At 41.7% G+C, this 18173-nt stretch overlaps 1 protein-coding gene across 5 annotated transcripts in view; it reads left to right on the top strand.

Annotated features, from left to right (window-relative positions):
• The window catches only part of LOC137355792 (intercellular adhesion molecule 1-like), a 49422-nt gene extending 31499 nt beyond the window's left edge, over window positions 1-17923 (top strand). For all 5 annotated transcript variants that reach the window (XM_068021309.1, XM_068021310.1, XM_068021308.1 and 2 more), the window contains 5 exons: window positions 2004-2318; window positions 4163-4456; window positions 7618-7899; window positions 11286-11567; window positions 14139-17923. In XM_068021309.1, coding sequence (XP_067877410.1) covers window positions 2004-2318; window positions 4163-4456; window positions 7618-7899; window positions 11286-11567; window positions 14139-14302 — 1337 coding nt within the window. In that variant the 3' untranslated portion in view covers window positions 14303-17923. The remainder of the gene's footprint in view (window positions 1-2003; window positions 2319-4162; window positions 4457-7617; window positions 7900-11285; window positions 11568-14138) is intronic.
• Window positions 17924-18173: the final 250 nt, after the last annotated feature.

The raw sequence follows: 18173 nt of genomic DNA, 5'->3' as shown, positions 1-18173 counted from the left end.
ATACCCCGGTTGATGGTGTAGATGAGAAAGACCACAACTACCACCTACATGAAGCCATGGAGAGAACCAGAAAAGCTGGGATCAAGCAAACAAATGCATTGTAAAGGTGACAGAATGCCAGTTCTTTGGAATGGTGTACACACCTGATGGAGTCAAGCTGAGTCCTGAAAAAGTCACAACTATCTCTGAGATGGAAGCTCCAAGACAAGAGAGAGCTGAAGAGTTTGCTTGGCTTGATCCAGTACATAAACTCTTTCATCCCTCACATGCCAGAGCACACAGCAAACCTACAAGAGCTGATGAAAGATGTTGAGTACCAATAGTCAGAGTCACATGAGAGGAGTTTCAGTAAACGCAAAGGAGTAATATCCAAGGAGACAAGTTGGTCACACGACAACGCAGCAAACCCATCACTCTGCAAGTAGATGCTTCTACAAAAGGAAAGGGAGCAGCCCTGGTACAAGAAGGAAAGCTGATAGCATTCGCATCTAAAGCTCTAACATCAGCTGAGATCAGATATATGGGAGTGCCTTCACCACTGAAAATGCAACGATTCAAGAAAGCGACTCACCAGCACCACATCCTTTCAGGTAAGATTTTTTTCCTCCACCACCGCCATACCCACTCAGTGTGAATTATTTTAATGTAAGGTAACTGCCCCTCAGTGTTGATCACTGAAACAAATGGCAATAGCTGGAAATGGGATCCCAAACTGGGCACAACTTTGTCTGGAGTCAAACTGAAGTGAATGTGCTTGAATTTGCAAAAGCAGGAATTCTTGAATGTAAATATGTTTTTCTGATGGAATTGCGTCTATAAATTGCATTCCAACATTTGGATTGCCAAGTAATTTCACAGCGTTCGTGGCCATATGTATAACTCACTAATTTTCAGCCATTTCGATTCAATCCATATGATATTAAGAAATGGCTGAAGGCACTGGATACTGCAAAGGCTATGGGTCCTGACAACATTCCGGCTGCAATACTGAAGACTTGTGCTGCAAAACGAGCCGTGACCCAGCCAAAGTGTTCCAGTACTGCTACAACATTGGCAGCTACGCAACAATTTGGAAAATTGCCCAGGTATTGCCCACAGAAATCAGGACAAATCCAACCCAGGCAATTACTGCCCAATCAGTCTACTCTCAATCATCAGTAAAGTGATACAAGCTGTATTCGACTATGCTAGAGAGTGGCACTTACTCACCAATAACCTGCTTAGTTTTGGTTCTGCCGGGACTGTTCATCTCCAAACCTCATTATAGCCTTTATCCAAACATGAGCAAAAGAGCCAAATTCTAGACGTGAGTTGAGAGTGACTGCTCTTGACATCAAGGCAGCATTTGACCATGTTTGCCATTAAGGAGCCCTCTTAATATTGAAGTTAATGGGAATTGGGGGAATATTCTTCACTAGCTGGAGTCATACCTTACATACGAACATACGAATTAGGAGCAGGAGTAGGCCACTCGGCCCCTCGAGTCTGCTCCACTATTCGAGATCACGCTGATCTGATTGCAGAAAGGAAGATGGTTGTGGTTGATGGAGACCAATTATCTCAGCCCCAGGACATCACTGCAGGAATTAAAAGCGAGTCAAATGCTGTCCTTACCTGGTTAGGATGGTTGTACAGAGGACCAGCACAGGCAGGATGGGCAGAATAGCCTCCTTCTCATAGAGATTTATAGCACAGAAACTGCTGTATCATTCTGTTATCGGATGGCAATGACTAAAAAATTAAACTATCAGTGCTAATTTCAGTGCTTTTAATCGGGATCCTAGAAAAATGCTGCTGGTTTAGTGTAGATTGAGGAAAATCATGGAAAAAGAACATTAATGGGATTTGTTGGACCACAGGCATTTTTTTGGGATAACTTTTACTGCACACATGGACGATTTGCTTGCTGAGTGAAATGTACATATGTTGAGGGGAAAGAGGAGTAAACTGGTTGTGTTCAGATACATATTGTTTCAATGATTCCTGTTAACTTCTTTTAACAGATCGAGAGTTAAACATTACATCACCTCCTGAAGTGCTGGAAGTTAACAAGACATATAGTCTGGAGTGTATTGGTCCGAGGGTCTATCCAAACAATAAACTCAAACTCACATGGCTGAGAGGGAGTGAGATTGTTCAGAGGAATTTCACAGGAGAAGAAGGTTTCCCGGATGATGATAAAAGACTGAGGAACATCTTCCAATTCACTGCAAGTATGTCAGGTGATGGACAGGAGTACACCTGCTTGGCAGAGGTGGACTTGGGTTTAAACACCACAAAACCAATCACAAACTCCTCTGTGACTCTGCAAACTTACTGTAAGTTCCACTTGAACAAGAAATGTTCTCTTTTTAAGAATGGGTTAATTATCTATAATTTGTAGAGAATAAACAGTGGGAAGCAATTTAGGGAATCTTCTGATTTAGCTCCTGTTTTATCCATAACACAAAATGTGTTGGATAAGAATTGTTCATCTTGGACCCACTTCAAATATGCAGTTTTCTCATTTGTCTAAAGTGTTTCAGTAAATTACTGCAAATCCTTTAACCAGCAAGGCCGTGCACAAAGCTTAGTTTGAATGGGTTAACAAAGTATTTGCAAGACATAAGAACATATGGAATAGGAGCAGGAGTAGGCCATACGGCCTCTTGAGCCTGTCCTGCCATTCAATACGATCAAGGTGACAGCCTCTTAATTGGCCGCTGCCTGTAAAATTGCCGTCACAGTCTCACTGACCACCTACGCAGGTCTGGAACCCGCATTGAGTCCCAACGTTGGGAGTTCCGCCATGGTGGTAAAACAATGGCCCAAAAATCTTTCTATCTCTGCCTTGAATACACTGAATGACTGAGCATCAACAGCCATCTGGGGTAGAGAACCCGGAAAATTCACAACCCTTCGAGTGAAGAAATTCCTCCTTATTTCAGTCTGAAGTGATTGATCCCTTATCCTATGGCCACTATTTCTGGACTCTCCAGCCAGAAGAAACAAGCTCTCAGAATCTACCCTGTCAAACCACACCCTGCGAATCTTGTATGTCTCAAATGAAATCACCTCGCATTCTTCTAAATTCCAGAGAGTACAGGCCCAACCTAAGATCTTAGTAACTTTACGCTAAAATATCATCCAAGGCCCCTGTCTGATTCCTGGTGTCAAGATGAGCTCTGCAGTTTAGTTTAGTTTAGTTTAGAGATACAGCACTGAAACAGGCCCTTTGGCCCACCGAGTCTGTGCCGACCATCAACCACCCATTTATACTAATCCTGCACTAATTCCATATTCCTACCACATCCCCACCTATCCCTACATTCTACCTATACTAGGGGCAATTTATAATGGCCAATTAACGTATGTAGAGAGAAAGGCTAAAGGACACCCTCATAAAATATTAAATGCTATAGATAAGCCAAACCTAATTTTATTTTAGATTAAGAAGATAATAGTAGGTATCTTTTACTCAATAATCTTTCAGGCAATGCTTGAATACTAGGCTCGCAGAGATAAGCCATTAGTAAAATGAGCTTTCTGGGCCAAATGGCTTTTCCCTGTGCTTGATTACTCTTCTGCAACAAACAAATTGGTGCAAAGTATGTTTATCTCCAGGATGGCCCACATGTTGATATTATCACTCTCCTGCTTTTGCCAGATGGCAGCCAGATGCTTCCTAATAGTGACAGGGATGTCTGAAGGAAACTCATGTGACAGCTTTGCACACCTCATAGTGGTCAGTAGAGGTGATGGTCAAGGAGCAGATCAGTCAATCTCTCCATGCAGGAGCAGCAAAAAAGCTTGAAAGATTTACACCCAGAATCACCCACACTGAGGTCTGAGCCTCAACTGGGATGTTGTAGCAGATACAAGTAAAGATCACAATAAAGGTTAATCGGTGAATGCATCAGACTGTACCACTCATAGTGGCTGGCACAAAAGTAGCAGATTTAGATACTAGGGCTGCCTGAAGAGTAGGAAGAATTAATTTAAAAAATAAAGTATGTGATCTCCTGATGATGGCTCCAGTTTTCTCTCAGTGAACAGTGTGATAGACTCCTGGGATGTGTGTATTGGGGAATACCAGTACTGGTCAGTTTTCCACTCAGTCCAATAGCAACTGAATCACAGCACAGCAAATCAAAATGAAGTGAATTCCTTGTCTGTGTTGCAGCTTTTCTGGATCCACCTCGAATCCTTGACAAGAGGCCCATAGAAGTGAAGCAAGAGGCCACGTTAACATGTGAGGTCCCAAATGTCTATCCTGCTGAGAAGATGAGAGTCAGGTGGTTTCAGGATGGTAAAGAACTGAATTCAGTTACAACAAGGCCAAATTCTAATACTGTCCGAACAACAACAACATGGAAACCACAGGTGGCTGGTCTGATGGAAGTCGTCTGTACAGCAGATTTTGAGGAATATCCATCAGTTCCACCAAAGAATGATAGCGTCTTCATTGAGGTGTTTGGTAAGGATTCTGGTTGTGGAGGCATTATGATTTGATAGCATTCTGATAGTTCAAGATAGTCAAAATTGCAGCATGTCAGGTTTACTTTAAACAATAAAATCCCTTCCGTTGAGTGACAAGTTAGGAAGTTTTTGAAATATTTGCATATTCACAGATACTCAAAGAGAAGCAGCTTAAGATGTCTTAGTGACACTTGGTATTCCAAGATCATGAGAAAGTGTTAGAGGCACCCGATATTTCCTGATTATAAGGGAATATTACTGACACTTGATATTCCAGGATCATAAAGGTGTATGAAACAAGTGACTGAATAGTGTTGTCAAGAAAACATGCTGTGTTGAATGAGGACTTTGTAATTAATCGGTTGGAAACCAACATTAAACTTTTAAAAAGGAAAACTGGAATCCGACATTGAACTTTTAAAAAAATTGCCAGCCAAGTTGGCCACTAAAATTTGCATTGAAATACCTCACAGTCCAGGACGTTGAATTGGAGGCGCATGTCTAACAAGACTCCCATCCAGGACAATGGCTTGAATAGTCAAGTAGATTATCCAGTATTACCCTCATTAGCAGGACTTTCAAAGCCATCTTGAAGCATTCATGAGTGGAGACGTACCTCCAGGGGGTAAACATTGAAACAATGAGACCAGAGAAATTGAAAATTGCTAGACTTAAATCTAATTAAATTGCTAATGAGGACACTGAACAATCATGTGACTGCATCCCCTGCTGTAAAAAACCAGCACTCTTTTGCAAAAGGACAAGCTCCTGAGATTTTGATGTGTGCAGAGTCCATCGGGGGTGTCTTTCCCCCTCCTTCTCTCTCTCGACGTGACCTTGGGCATTCGAAGCTTGCCTGCTGGCTGGAAAAGATCAAAGACAAAGACCCCCGGGAAGAAGACCACCTGCTCCACTGTCTCCAAGAACATCTAGACTCCAGATTCAGCTGGAAGACAACTAAATTAACAGACATCACAGACTGTATATGAATTTTATTTGTTCTGGACTCTAACCCAAACTATTCCTCTCCACGCTGTAATCTATTTGTCTGTGTGATTCTCCTGTGTGTGAGTGAAAGTGCAGCGTAGTTTATTATTTTATCTAAATCAGGATTTTTGCTTAAGTACAATAAACTCACCTCTTTCTTGTTTAAACTCCAGAAAACCTGTCTGGTTCTTTTCTGATCACAACAAAGGTAAAAGGTTAAGCACTCACTGAAGTGCTAAGCACATCCACTGTTTAAAAAGAAATAAACGCTGTTGCGGTCAAACAAGGAGAGGGACAAGAAGGGACCCTTGCAACCCCTCCTCACCTGATCATAACAGTTTGGACTGTAAACACAATAATATGTCTCATCTTGACAAAGAAATAATTATGTAATGAGATAAATGAGTTGTGTTCAGTGATGAGGAGTGAATATATCTGGTGAGGATAGAGTATGATCTCAGATTTTTTAAACCTGTTCCACTAACAAAATCACATATCAGATGGTCATTGTGTCAAGAAAACATGCTATGCTGAATGAGGACTTTTAATTTATCATTTGGAAACCTGCATTAAACTTTGAAAAAGGAAAGCAAGAATCCTACATTTAACATTTAAATAACGGCAGCTAAGTTGGCCACCACAATTTGGATTGAAATACCTCACATTCCAGGACGTTTAGTTTAGTTTAGAGATACAGCACTGAAACAGGCCCTTCGGCCCACCGAGTCTGTGCCGACCATCAACCACCCATTTATAATAATCCTACACTAATTCCATATTCCTACCACATCCCCACCTGTCCCTATATTTCCCTCCCACCTACCTATATGAGGGGCAATTTATAATGGCCAATTAACCTATCAACCAGCAAGTCTTTGGCATGTGGGAGGAAACCGGAGCACCCGGAGGAAACCCACGCAGACACAGGGAGAACTTGCAAACGCCACACAGGCAGTACCCAGAATTGAACCCGGGTCGCTGGAGCTGTGAGGCTGCGGTGCTAACCACTGCGCCACTGTGCCGCCCCTAACGTTGAAGTGGAGACACATGTCTCAAAAGCTCCCATCCAGAACAATGGCTTGGACAGTTGAGTAAATTATCCAGTATAATCCTTGATAGCAGGACATCCAAAGCCACCTTGGAGCATTCACTAGTGAAGATGTATCTCCAGGGGGTAAACATTAAAACAATATAACCTGAGAGAGATTTGGGATTCTCAGTCTTCAGACCTCATTAAAGGAAAAAAGGAATACTGAGTGAACCATGTGACAGTCTCCCCAGTCTGAGTGAACGTGGAATTTATTGTTACACGGAATTTTTAGTTTCACGGAGCAGACAAGCTTTGAGAGCTAACCAGCTCAAGACCCAAGTGGGTTTGTATCCCTCTCTCTCCTTTTCTCCCGGTAACATTACAAATTTCAAAACCGGTCTGCGACTGTGGGACATCCAGGTCTATCATTGCTACAGACAGAGAATCCAGGGGGAGAAGACCACCAAGATCACTGTCTCCAAGAAAACCCTGAACCAGCTGCAAGTGCACTTCTACCAGCCAGAGGCTTCAGAACCGTGAATTCATCCAAAGGACAACTGAATTACCAGACCCCACAGACTGTATATTACTTTTATTTGTTCTGGATTCTAATCCAACAAAACACTTCTTCATTACTCTATAACCTGTTTGTATGTGTGTTATTCTCCTGGGTGTGTCTGTGTGAATGAGTGAAAGCTGGAGTGTAATTTATTATTTTCACTTTGATCGGGTTTAGATTCTTAAGTAAAATAAACTAACTTCTTTCTTGTTTAAACTCAAAAAAAACTAAAAAAAAAATTATTTTATGATCATAGCACATAAAGGGTAAATACTCACTGAATTGGGAAACACATCCACTGTTTAAAAAGGAATATACACAGTTGCAGTCAAACAAGGAGAGGGACAAGAGGGGAGCCTTTCGACCTCTCCTCACCTGATTGTAACAACAGAAAGTGATTAAAGTTCCCTACCTACCCTTAGTCAGTGCAGTAGCTGGATGTGTCTGTGTGGCACAGGCATGTAATATGGATCAATGATAAAACAGCACAACAGATCAAGTCTCCAGGATGAATTTTCACACTGAGCAGCTGTAAGATAAGCTTGGGAGTGTTTCTAACAACTTTTCTCTATTATTTTTACAGTTTTTCCTGACCCTGAAATCCAAGTACCAATCAGCCCTGAAGGAAACCCAGTTAATATTACCTGCAGTGTGTTCAATGTCTCAGGGGAACTTCAACTCAGTCTGAAGAACAGAAATGACATATTAGTGAATGAATCAAGCAGTACTGGGCTCAGTATCTACTATACTGTGGATGCAGAAGCAAAGCTGGATGGACAGCAGTACATCTGCGAGGCTGAACTGAAACTTCAAGATCCGTCAACAAGCCGTGTTAAAAAACAGGTTGACACCCTCCACGTCCTGTGTAAGTTGCATCATTTTGGTTACAAATAGTTAGTGAGGTTTTTTATTTCAAATGGAGACCAATGAAACTCTCATCCCAACTCTCCTCTTAGTCCGGAACAAACAGAATTGGTCTCACATTTATCCTGCTTTTCAGTGGCTCTTGTTATCTCCAAGGTTGATCAGAATGCAGAACACAGGACGGGGCTGTGTGGAGACACTGTCCATTACTGACCACAGAGTGCAATCATGTGAACATGTGTCCTGAGTCCCCCATATAACAAGATACATGTCCTGACCAGACCATTGGGTGAGATACGAAATGAAGACCAGGTTTTTCCACATGGACAAGCGAGGAGAAATTGGAAGCTGAGACACACTGGCCTGTTGTAACACAAGGGATACTAATTGGAGATGAAGAATGCTACAGTAGCATTTTCAATGGAGATTATGATACACAGAGAAACATGTTTTTTTGTATTTATTCTTGGGATGTGGACGTCGCTGGCTATGCCAGCATTTATTGCCCATCCCTAATTGCCCTTGAGAAGGTGATGGTGAGCTGCCTTCTTGAACCACTGCAGTACATGTGAGTTAGGTACACCCACAGTGCTGTCAGGAAGGGAGTTCCAGGATTTTGACCCAGTGACAGTCAAGGAACAGCGAAATAGTTCCAAGTCAGGATGGTGTGTGACTTGGAGGGAAATTTGCAGGTGGTGGTGTTCCCATGCATTTGTCCTTCTAATTGGTAGAGGTTGCGGGTTTAGAAGGTGCTGTCGAAGGAGCGTTGGTGTGTTGCTGCAGTGCATCTTGTAGATGGTACACACTGCTGCCACTGTGCGTCGGTGGTGGAGGGAGTGAATGTTGTGCATGGGGTGCCAGTCAAGCGGGCTGCTTTGTCCTGTTTGGTGTCGAGTTTCTTGAGTGTTGTTGGAGCTGCACCCATCCAGGCAAGTGGAGAGTATTCCATCACATTCCTGACTTGTGCCTTGTAGATGGTGGACAGGCTTTGGGGAGTCAGGAGGTGAGTTACTCAATGCAGGATTCCCAGCCTCTGACCAGCTCTTGTAGCCACGCTATTTATATGGCTACTCCAGTTCAGTTTCTGGTCAATGGTAACCCCTAGGATGTTGATAGTGGGAGATTCAGTGATGGTAATGCCATTGAATGTCAAGGGGAGATGGTAAGATTCTCTCTTGTTGGAGCTAGTCATTGCCTGGCACTTGTGTGGCGTGAATGTTACTTGCCACTTATCAGCCCAAACCTGGATATTGTCCGGGTCTTGCTGCATTTCTACACGGACTGCTTCAATATCTGAGGAGTCACGAATGGTGCTGAACATTGTGCAATCATCAGTGAACATCCCACATCTGACCTTATGACTGAAGGAGGTCATTAATGAAGATGGTTAGGCCTAGGACACTACCCTGAGGAACTCCTGCAGTGATGTCCTGGAGCTCAGATGATTGACGTCCAACAACACGGAAGACTGAATAGCTAACATCTAGTTCATAAATACTGCAGAAATACTGATGTAATTGTCCAGCACTCACGGAGAAATACTCTGGGGAGAAATGATCCTATTTTGTCTGATACGATTTTGTGATGGTAAAATAGAAAAACTTAGAAGCAGAGAAAGTGACAGACTGGAAACAAATTAGAGGTTCATCTAGCCCACCCTCCTGTTGTTACTGCTGATGTGTGTCTCTTTAACATTCTTGTGTAATTTGACTTTTGAATAGATCTAAGAGACAGAGGCAAGAGGGTGTATTTGCAGGTGGGTAAAGTGGGTTAAGGGCTTTGTCAATGAGAATGCAGCAGAGAAATGGAGAATCACTGGGAATTTAAGCTCACATTGCAATGAGGAATCCACAGCCGGGAGACAGGGAGCAGCGAGAGCTTCATGGGAATGAGCATCCCTGAGTTCAACCTGGAGTGTAGTGTTCTGTTTGGTGGAAACATGCAGTGTAAGGAACCTATGCCTTGTGGATTCTTAGTTCCCATTTTCTGTGCAGGAATATTGAGGATATGGAACCTGATGCAATATCTGAGGGGGGCACCATTTCGTTCAGGGGGGGAATCCAATGACAACTTTGGGGGAAAGGCCTCAGTGCAGGGAGGTTTAAAAAGGCTGCTATCTGAAGGCTTTTTAATATATTTATTCTACATTGCCACCCAATGAATCTGTAATGGAGCCACAGGCTTACACACAGCTGACTTCAAACACAAAAATAGTTTCACGACTGGGCTCGCACTAACGTTGCATGACAGGTCATTCAGCGTTATAAATATCAATCAAAGTGACAAATACAGGCATGACTGGTACAGTAGGTAACTGTTGACAGTCTTCCGATGGGATTTCCCATTACCAGAGGCTGACATATGAGTTTTGAAGGTAATTTGAAATGGAATGCTTTGACTCAGTGATTTAAAAATATAACAGATAAATATATTGTATTGATATGTTTGTTATTTGTAGTGTTCATTGGATTGTTTATTTAGAAATCAGCTGCATCATGTTTATTTCAACAGGTTAACACCTTTGTTAAAATAGCATAGGAATGTCAAACACTTTATTAATCAATTAATTACTAATATTGCATTGTAAAATTTCAACAATAGTTCAATAATTCCATCTAACCGGAGAGCTGTAAAACTCCTCTTAGAACCCTTTGACCGAAGACCACCCTTCTCCATTCTCAGATTGGTGCTCAATCAGCTATACAGAAACAGGAAAGAGTAAAGCAGAAATCACTTGGAGATTTCTCAAAAGTGGCACTCAGAATTTTTGCTTTTGTCCGCAGAGTACAGGGAGAATTTCTCTGTCTTTATCCTGCTTTTTATTTGACCTGGGAGTGTTTGATGCTGACACTGAGTTTTCACAGAGAAGTCAGTTTTATTCTGAGCACTGACATCTGGAGAGCACCAAAAAAACCCAGGAAGATCTGAAGAATATTTGAGCTTCGTGTTATTCAATTTCAAGTTTTAATTTTTTATTCTAATGAAATTTACATATGCTCCAATGAAAGCACAGATCTTTAAAGCACAAGAAGACTGGATTGAAGGGAAATCACAGAATTTAACATGTCATGGTGCAGGGAACCCAGCTCCCCAGGTGTTCTGGACCAAAGATGGGAAGATACTCAGCAGAGAGATACTCCACATCCCATCAGTTCAAATGTGGCATAGTGGTCTGTACACGTGCACAGTTACCAATGCGTATGGATCCAGAAACTCCTCTGTAAATTCAGTCATTCTGTGTGAAAAATGGATTACAGGAAGTTTACTCTTTGAACGTTCCTTTGTTCTGAGCGCTGTGAACAGTGTGTTTGTGTGATAACCTGAGGCAAGCTGATCCTGTGATATGCCTTTCCTGCCTCTTTTCATCTTTTCCTTTTTCTTTTCCAGATAAACCTCGAAATACAACCATATCAGTAAATAACCAAACCGTGTCAGGGGTTCCAGTAACCCTCAGTGAAGGTGATGAGGTTACAATTATCTGCAATTCCAATGGAAACCCCACGCCGACATTAAAGTGGGAAGCCCCCAGTAATGGCAGGAACATTCAGGATGGTCCTCTTGGAGTCCTCCATATTTCCCACGCAACATCAGAACATCAAGGCATTTATAAATGTACAGTTACCAATAAATATGGAACTGATGAGAAGGAAGTGGACATCAGGATCAAAGGTCAGTTTGTAATATTGGTCAGAATGCAAAGAATAAATAATTAATCCTTTGTGGATTGAAGCAGCATTTCTGTTATCCCAAATAAATCCCGAGTGCCATTTCGGTTTACTTAACTCAGTTATTCATTTATTTTCTTTAAGACTCCTCCTGTTCTACTCCACACTTGCTGGTAATGGGACAAATGGATAAACTACTCCCTGACTCTAACAATGCTGCTCTGTAACTGGCCTCTAGGACATTAGTAAGAATGGCCCAGAGTGATACTCCCTTCCACTTGTTTCTCTTTGTGTGTAGAAGCACTTTATTCCTGCTCTGTGTTTGCCCAGACTGCCTGAGCAATAACTCCGCAGCAGGGGAGTTGCAGCTGTGAATCCACACACTGCCGGTCATGGTGCAGGGTGTTGGCAGCTCAGTGAGCTGCATCACATGGCTGGGCTTCAATTCTAATAGTGAGGGGGGGCAATCACAGTGTAAAACTAAACCAGGAGAGGCTGCAACATAGCAGGTCAGTCAAATCTGTGCAAAGAATGGATGGTGAATGTTTTTGGCTGAAAAATGGAAGATTAACAAGAGTTTTCATAGAATTGGAAGCAAAATGTAGGGACAAACAAACAGAGGAAGTATCAGTGAAATCCTGGAGCCTGTTCAAAAGAAAAACAGGAAGTTGTTTGATGGACGACCCTTATATCAACAACAAGAATTTGCATTTGTATCACTTCTTTAATGTAATCAGCATCCCAAGGTGCTTCACAGGAGTGATTATGAAAAATAATTTAATACTGAGCCTCATAAGAAGATATTAGGAGAGGTGACCAAAAGCTTGGTCAATGAAGTAGGTTTTAAGGAATATCATAAAGTAGAAGAGAATATTGGGAAGACCAAAGTCATTGACTTCAGTCCCCGCTGCAAACTTGTTCCCTCGCCACTGCCATTCCTTTCTCTGGGAACTGCCTGAGGCTAAACCAGACTGGGGAGAGATAGTGGCCTAGTGGTAATGTCACTGAGTTAGAAAACTGGAAGTCCAGGCTAGTTTTCTGGTGACATGGGTTCAACCCACCATGGCAGCTGATGGAATTTAAATTTAATTAATCAATAAATATAGTTAATAATTGAAAGCTAGTCTCAGTGATATTGTCATGAAAACCCATCTGGTCATTAATGTCCTTTTAGGGAAGGAAATCTATCACCTTACCTGGTGGTTTGGTCAACATGTGACTCCAGATCCACAGCAATGTGGTTGACTCTGAAATGGCCGAGCAAGCCACTCAGTTCAGGGCAATTATGGATGGGCAACAAATGCTGGCTTAGCCAGCTATGCCAGATCCCACAAATGAATCAAAAAAAGGTCTGGAATTTGTTCCCTCAACCTTTCCTCCTTTCAGACGCTCCTTAAAACCTACCTTTTTGACCAAGCATTTGGCCATGTGCCCTAACATCATATGACTGCCATTCCTCTCTCTGGCAACTGTCTGAGGCTGAACTAGATGTTTCGGAATCTTGGTGTCATATTTGACCCTGAGAAGTTTCAAATTTTTCTTTAAATAATGCTCCTGTGAAGCACCTTAGGATGTTTTATTACACTAAAGGTGCTATATAAATTTAAGTTGCTGTTATTGTTGTTGAGAGAGGTAAGGCTTAAGCAGCTGAAGGCATGCTGCCAGTGATGGAATGATTAAAATCGGGGATCCAAAAGAGACAAGAATTGGAGGAGCACAAAGATCTGTAGGGTTGTCGGGATGGAGAAAGTTACAGAAATAGGAAGGGAACTGAAAACATGGCTAACAATTAAAAAAAAATCAAGGTGTTGCTGGACCAGGAGCCATTGTAGGTCAACGAGCACAGGGGGATGATTTGTGAATGGGAATTGATGCGAGTTAAGAAGCGGACAGCAGTATGTATGAACTCAGGTTGAAGGAGGGTGCAGTTTGGGAGGCTGACCAGGAGAGCATCGGAATATTTGAGTCCAGAGAGGCAAAGGCATCGGTTGTAGCAGCAGATGAGCTGAGGCAGGAGCAGAAACAGGCGATGTTTCGGAGGTGGAAGTAGGTGATCTTGGTGTTGGAAAGAATATGGGATCGGAAGCTTGGTCCAGAGTCATATAGTTTGCCAAGGTTGAAAACAGTTTGATTCAGTCTCAGACTGTGGTCTGTAAGAGGGACGGAGTTGGTGGGTAGGGAGCAGTATTTGTGGTGAGGACTGAAGACAAAGGCTTTGATCTTCTCAATACTTAGTTGCAGGAAATTTCTGCTCATCTAATACTGGATGTCAGACAAGCAGCATCACAAATCAGAGACAGTGGAGGAGAATAGAAAAAAGGAAGAAATTAATTAAAGGTATTAGAGGGACATGGAGTGTAGGTGTAGGTAATCAGGAATGGTCCATGTGTGGTGAGAATAAAAGGAGGTGAAGAATACAACTTGAAATACAGCAAATAGTTGAATATTGCACACTAGAGATTCCATGAAAAATTTCCTTGCAAATAAACTATGAATTTTGGAAATGATCAGGAGTTTCATAAAAAATATATTGCCCTGAAATAAATGATTTGTATTTTTATTAATGTTTTCACAGATGTAACATGGAACAGCTTTTTGGTGATCTTATTTGTAACAATTGGAATAATCATAGCTTTGACAATAACCTTTGGCTTGTACAAGAAATGGACTGCCCTTAGAAGCGGAAGCTATGAAGTACAGAACAATCTACCTGTCTCCAATGGAACTGAACATCAGTAAAATATCCCTTTAAATAATTTTAGTGACTATTCCAATGAATAACAACAATTACAAACATGTTTAGCCAAAATAATTGGTGATTGTTCAAGGAGAAATCACTAAACTACACCTTTTTGTATTGTCCTTACTGAGGGAGCCTGTTCTGTATTCAGTTAGATAATAACTGATCTGTACCTCAACTCCATTTACCTGCCTTTTCTCCATCTCAGTCATCTCTGTCCTGAAAAATTTTAATTGACCCCCAGATTCCACAGTCTTTTGGGACAGAGAGTTCCAGATTTCCACTACCCTTTCTGTGAAAATGTTACAGCAACTTACTTTTAATAAATGAAATGAAAGTGAAAGGATTAATTCTATGCTGTCAGGAGGAAGCCAATCACACAGTGAGCACGGATCAGTAACAGGGCTATAATACAGTTCTTTGCCACATGCTCCCTATGAGTCAGTCTCTGCACTGGGATTGCAGAATTAGTCCTAAGGAGTGAAATTTGTTTTTAGCTCTAATAATATGTGGTCATGTACCCTAATGGTCATGACGTTTGTGTGGATCATGATGTAATCAGACGGTTGCAGGTTTGAATCTTGTTCTGGGCATTGTAATTGGCAAAAGAACCTGAGGTGACATGAAGGAAAAACATTTTGCACAGCGAGTGGTTAGGATGTGGAATGCACTGCCCGAGAGTGTGATGGAGGCAGATTCAATCGAGGCTTTCAAAAGAGAATTGGATAATTATCTGAAGAGAAAACAATTGCAGGGCTACAGAGAAAAGGTGGTGGGGGGGGTGGAGGGGTGGTCGTTGATGGGAATAGGTGAGTTCCTCTTGCAGAGAGCCAGCACAGACACGATGTGCCAAATGGCCTCCTTCTGTGCCGGAACTATTCTATGATGTTTGTGACTGATGCATAAGGTACCTTAAAGGTATATCTACTCTGTTATAATGTGTTAGTTGATCTCCTGTAGTTTTCAGAAGTGGGATTATAGGACATGGGGTACACAGATGTAATTCAGTCCCCATTTTAAAGTCATACTCTATGAGCTTATTTTTTTTATTTCCATTGTCAATAGTAGATATTAGGATATGTGCACCATTTATAGTATAGAATTATACAGCACAGAAACAGGCCCTTCATCCTACTGTGTCCATGAAGGCTATCAAACACCTATCTATTCAAATCCCATTTTTCAGCACTTGGCCCATAGCCTTGTATGCTTTGGCATTTCAAGTGCTCATCTAAATACTTCTCAAATGTTGTGAGGGTTCCTGCCTCTACCACCCCTTCAGGCAGTTTGTTCCAGATTCCAATCACCCTCTGGGTGAAAATTCTTCTCCTCAAATCCCGTCTAAACCTCCTGCTCCTTACCTTAAATCTATGCCTCCTGGTTATTGACACCTCTGCTAAGGGAAAAAGTTTCTTCCTATCTCCCCTATCTATGCCCCTCATAATTTTGTATACCTCAATCAGATCCCCCCTCAGCCTTATCTGCTCTAAGGGAAATAACCCTAGCCTATCCAGTCTCTCTTCATAGCTGAAATGCTCCAGCCCAGGCAACATCCTGGTGAATCTCCTCTGCACCCTCTCCAGTGCAATCACATCCTTCCTTTTGTGTGGTGACCAAAACTGTACACAGTACTCCAGCTGTGGCCTAACTAGAGTTTTATGCAGCTCCATCATAACCTCCCTGCTCTTATATTCTATGCCTCGGCTAATAAAGGCAAATATCTCATATGCCTTCCGAACCACCTTATCTACCTGTGCTGCTGCCTTCAGTGATCTATGGACAAGTACACCAAGGTCCCTCTGACCTGTACTTTCTAGGGTCCTACTACCCATTTTATATTCCCTTGCCTTGTTAGTTCTCCCAAAGTGCATCACCTCACACTTCTCAGGATTAAATTCCATTTGCCACTGCTTCGCCCATCTTACCGGCCCATCCATATCGTCCTGTAACCTAAGGCTTTCCTCCTCAATATTTACGACACCACCAATTTTCGTGTCATCTGCGAACTTATTGATCAGACCTCCCATATTCATGTCTAAATCATTAACGTATACTACAAACAGCAAGGGTCCCAGCACCGTTCCCTGCAGTACACCACTGGTCACAGGCTTCCACTCGCAGAAACAACCCTCAACCATCACCCTCTGCCTCCTGCCACTCAGCCAATTTTGGATCCAATTTGCCAAATTGCCCTGGATCCCATGGGCTCTCACCTTCTTAACCAATCTCCCATGCGGGACCTTATCAAAAGCCTTACTGAAGTCCATGTCGACTACATCAACTGCTTTACCCTCATCTATACATCTAGTCACCTCCTCAAAAAAATTCAATCAAGTTAGTTAGACACGATCTCCCCCTGACAAAGCCATGCTGACTATCCCTGCCTCTTCAAGTGGAGATTAATCCTGTCGCTTAGAGTTTTTCTAATAGTTTCCCTCCCACTGATATTCGACTCATCGGCCTGGATTCCAATTTAGTAAGTAGGCTAGTGCCACGTAATGTGACAGAACAGTTCTAAGTTTGAACAGATAAATCAGGATTATAAATAATGACAAAAACTTTTGTTTACAACCCCTTGGTGTAACATTTTGTATCTGTGAACAAATTATTTTTGTTTGTTTTTGTGCTAGCTGTAGTCCCAAAAGGACCATAGACATCTCTCTCCATTAGAGAAAGAGACAAGTTGGTGATATGTAGCTTCAGGGTCACCAAACTGCAAGCAGGGGGCAAGGCAAGGAGGCAAGCCTCTGTGAACTACGACAGCAGTATTGACATCATTCTGCACCATCATGTAACTAACTGAGCTAACTGGACCCCTGTTGTTTCTTGAAGGTTTTCAATTGTGCTAAAATACTGTATTTTAAACAATAACAATCAATTGGAAATTTTGGATGAAGTAACTTTTCAAAGCTTCACTTTCAAAAGTAATGTTGATATTGCTACTAATATGTTTTCTCTGGATGCCACTATCCATTGATGGTTGTTTGGTTAACTTTGCAGCAGCCAATTTGAAAACAAATTTTTACCTAGAGTGACAGAGCTGTGTTTTACTTGGTTCCACGGCATGAAGAACGGAGAAAAAAAAAGTCCCTCAGTGTAAAACCTAAATTCTGTGCATTTCTATATCCTTTGTGCAATAATCAGTTTGATTTACATTCGTACCTTGTTCCACTAGAGTGTTTTTCAGTCTGTCAATTTATCTGTGACATTCCAGAAGCCGGTATATGCAGTAAGGATTCTATTTTGATCCCAGGTCACTTTATTGCTGAGCTTGGTAATGAGCAGTTTTGGGGTGAACATGGCCCTGTACTGTTGTGCTACAGCAAGATGTGAAAAACACGGTGGATAGTCTTTCATATCTGCTAGTAACACAGTAGGCACCAGTGATTTCTAATCAGCCTGCAGCATCATCGGCAAAAACATTCATACAACTTGTTTAAAAATGCTTTTTAAAATAAATTTGTATAAATTGAAATTTACAAAGTATGTAAAATGTAATGGAGTTGAAATGAAACGGAATAGGTTTAATGTTCCAGACATATTTGATCTCACACTAGTAAATGGCAGTCTAGAGTTTTTCAAGAAATTTTAGTTAAAGTCAAAATAAATTCTTATTTCCATTGGCGTCTGTTTATGGAGAGCTCTGGCATTAGTCACCTTGGCAATAACCTTCTCAGGCAGTTTTGTAAGAAGAGAGGAGCTTGCGGGATGATTTGATAGAGATGTTTAAAACTATAAAGCGATGGGACAGTTTAGATTGAAACAGACTGTTCTCAGTGCTTTTAAGGATCTAGTGCCAAGGGACATGTCTGTAAGATTAAATGTAAGAGATTTAAGATATAGATCAGAAGAAACATTTTTTACACAGGA

This window comes from Heterodontus francisci, chromosome 43, assembly GCF_036365525.1.
Source record: "Heterodontus francisci isolate sHetFra1 chromosome 43, sHetFra1.hap1, whole genome shotgun sequence".
Lineage (NCBI taxonomy): Eukaryota > Metazoa > Chordata > Chondrichthyes > Heterodontiformes > Heterodontidae > Heterodontus > Heterodontus francisci.
This window is presented reverse-complemented; position numbering and strand designations above follow the sequence as displayed.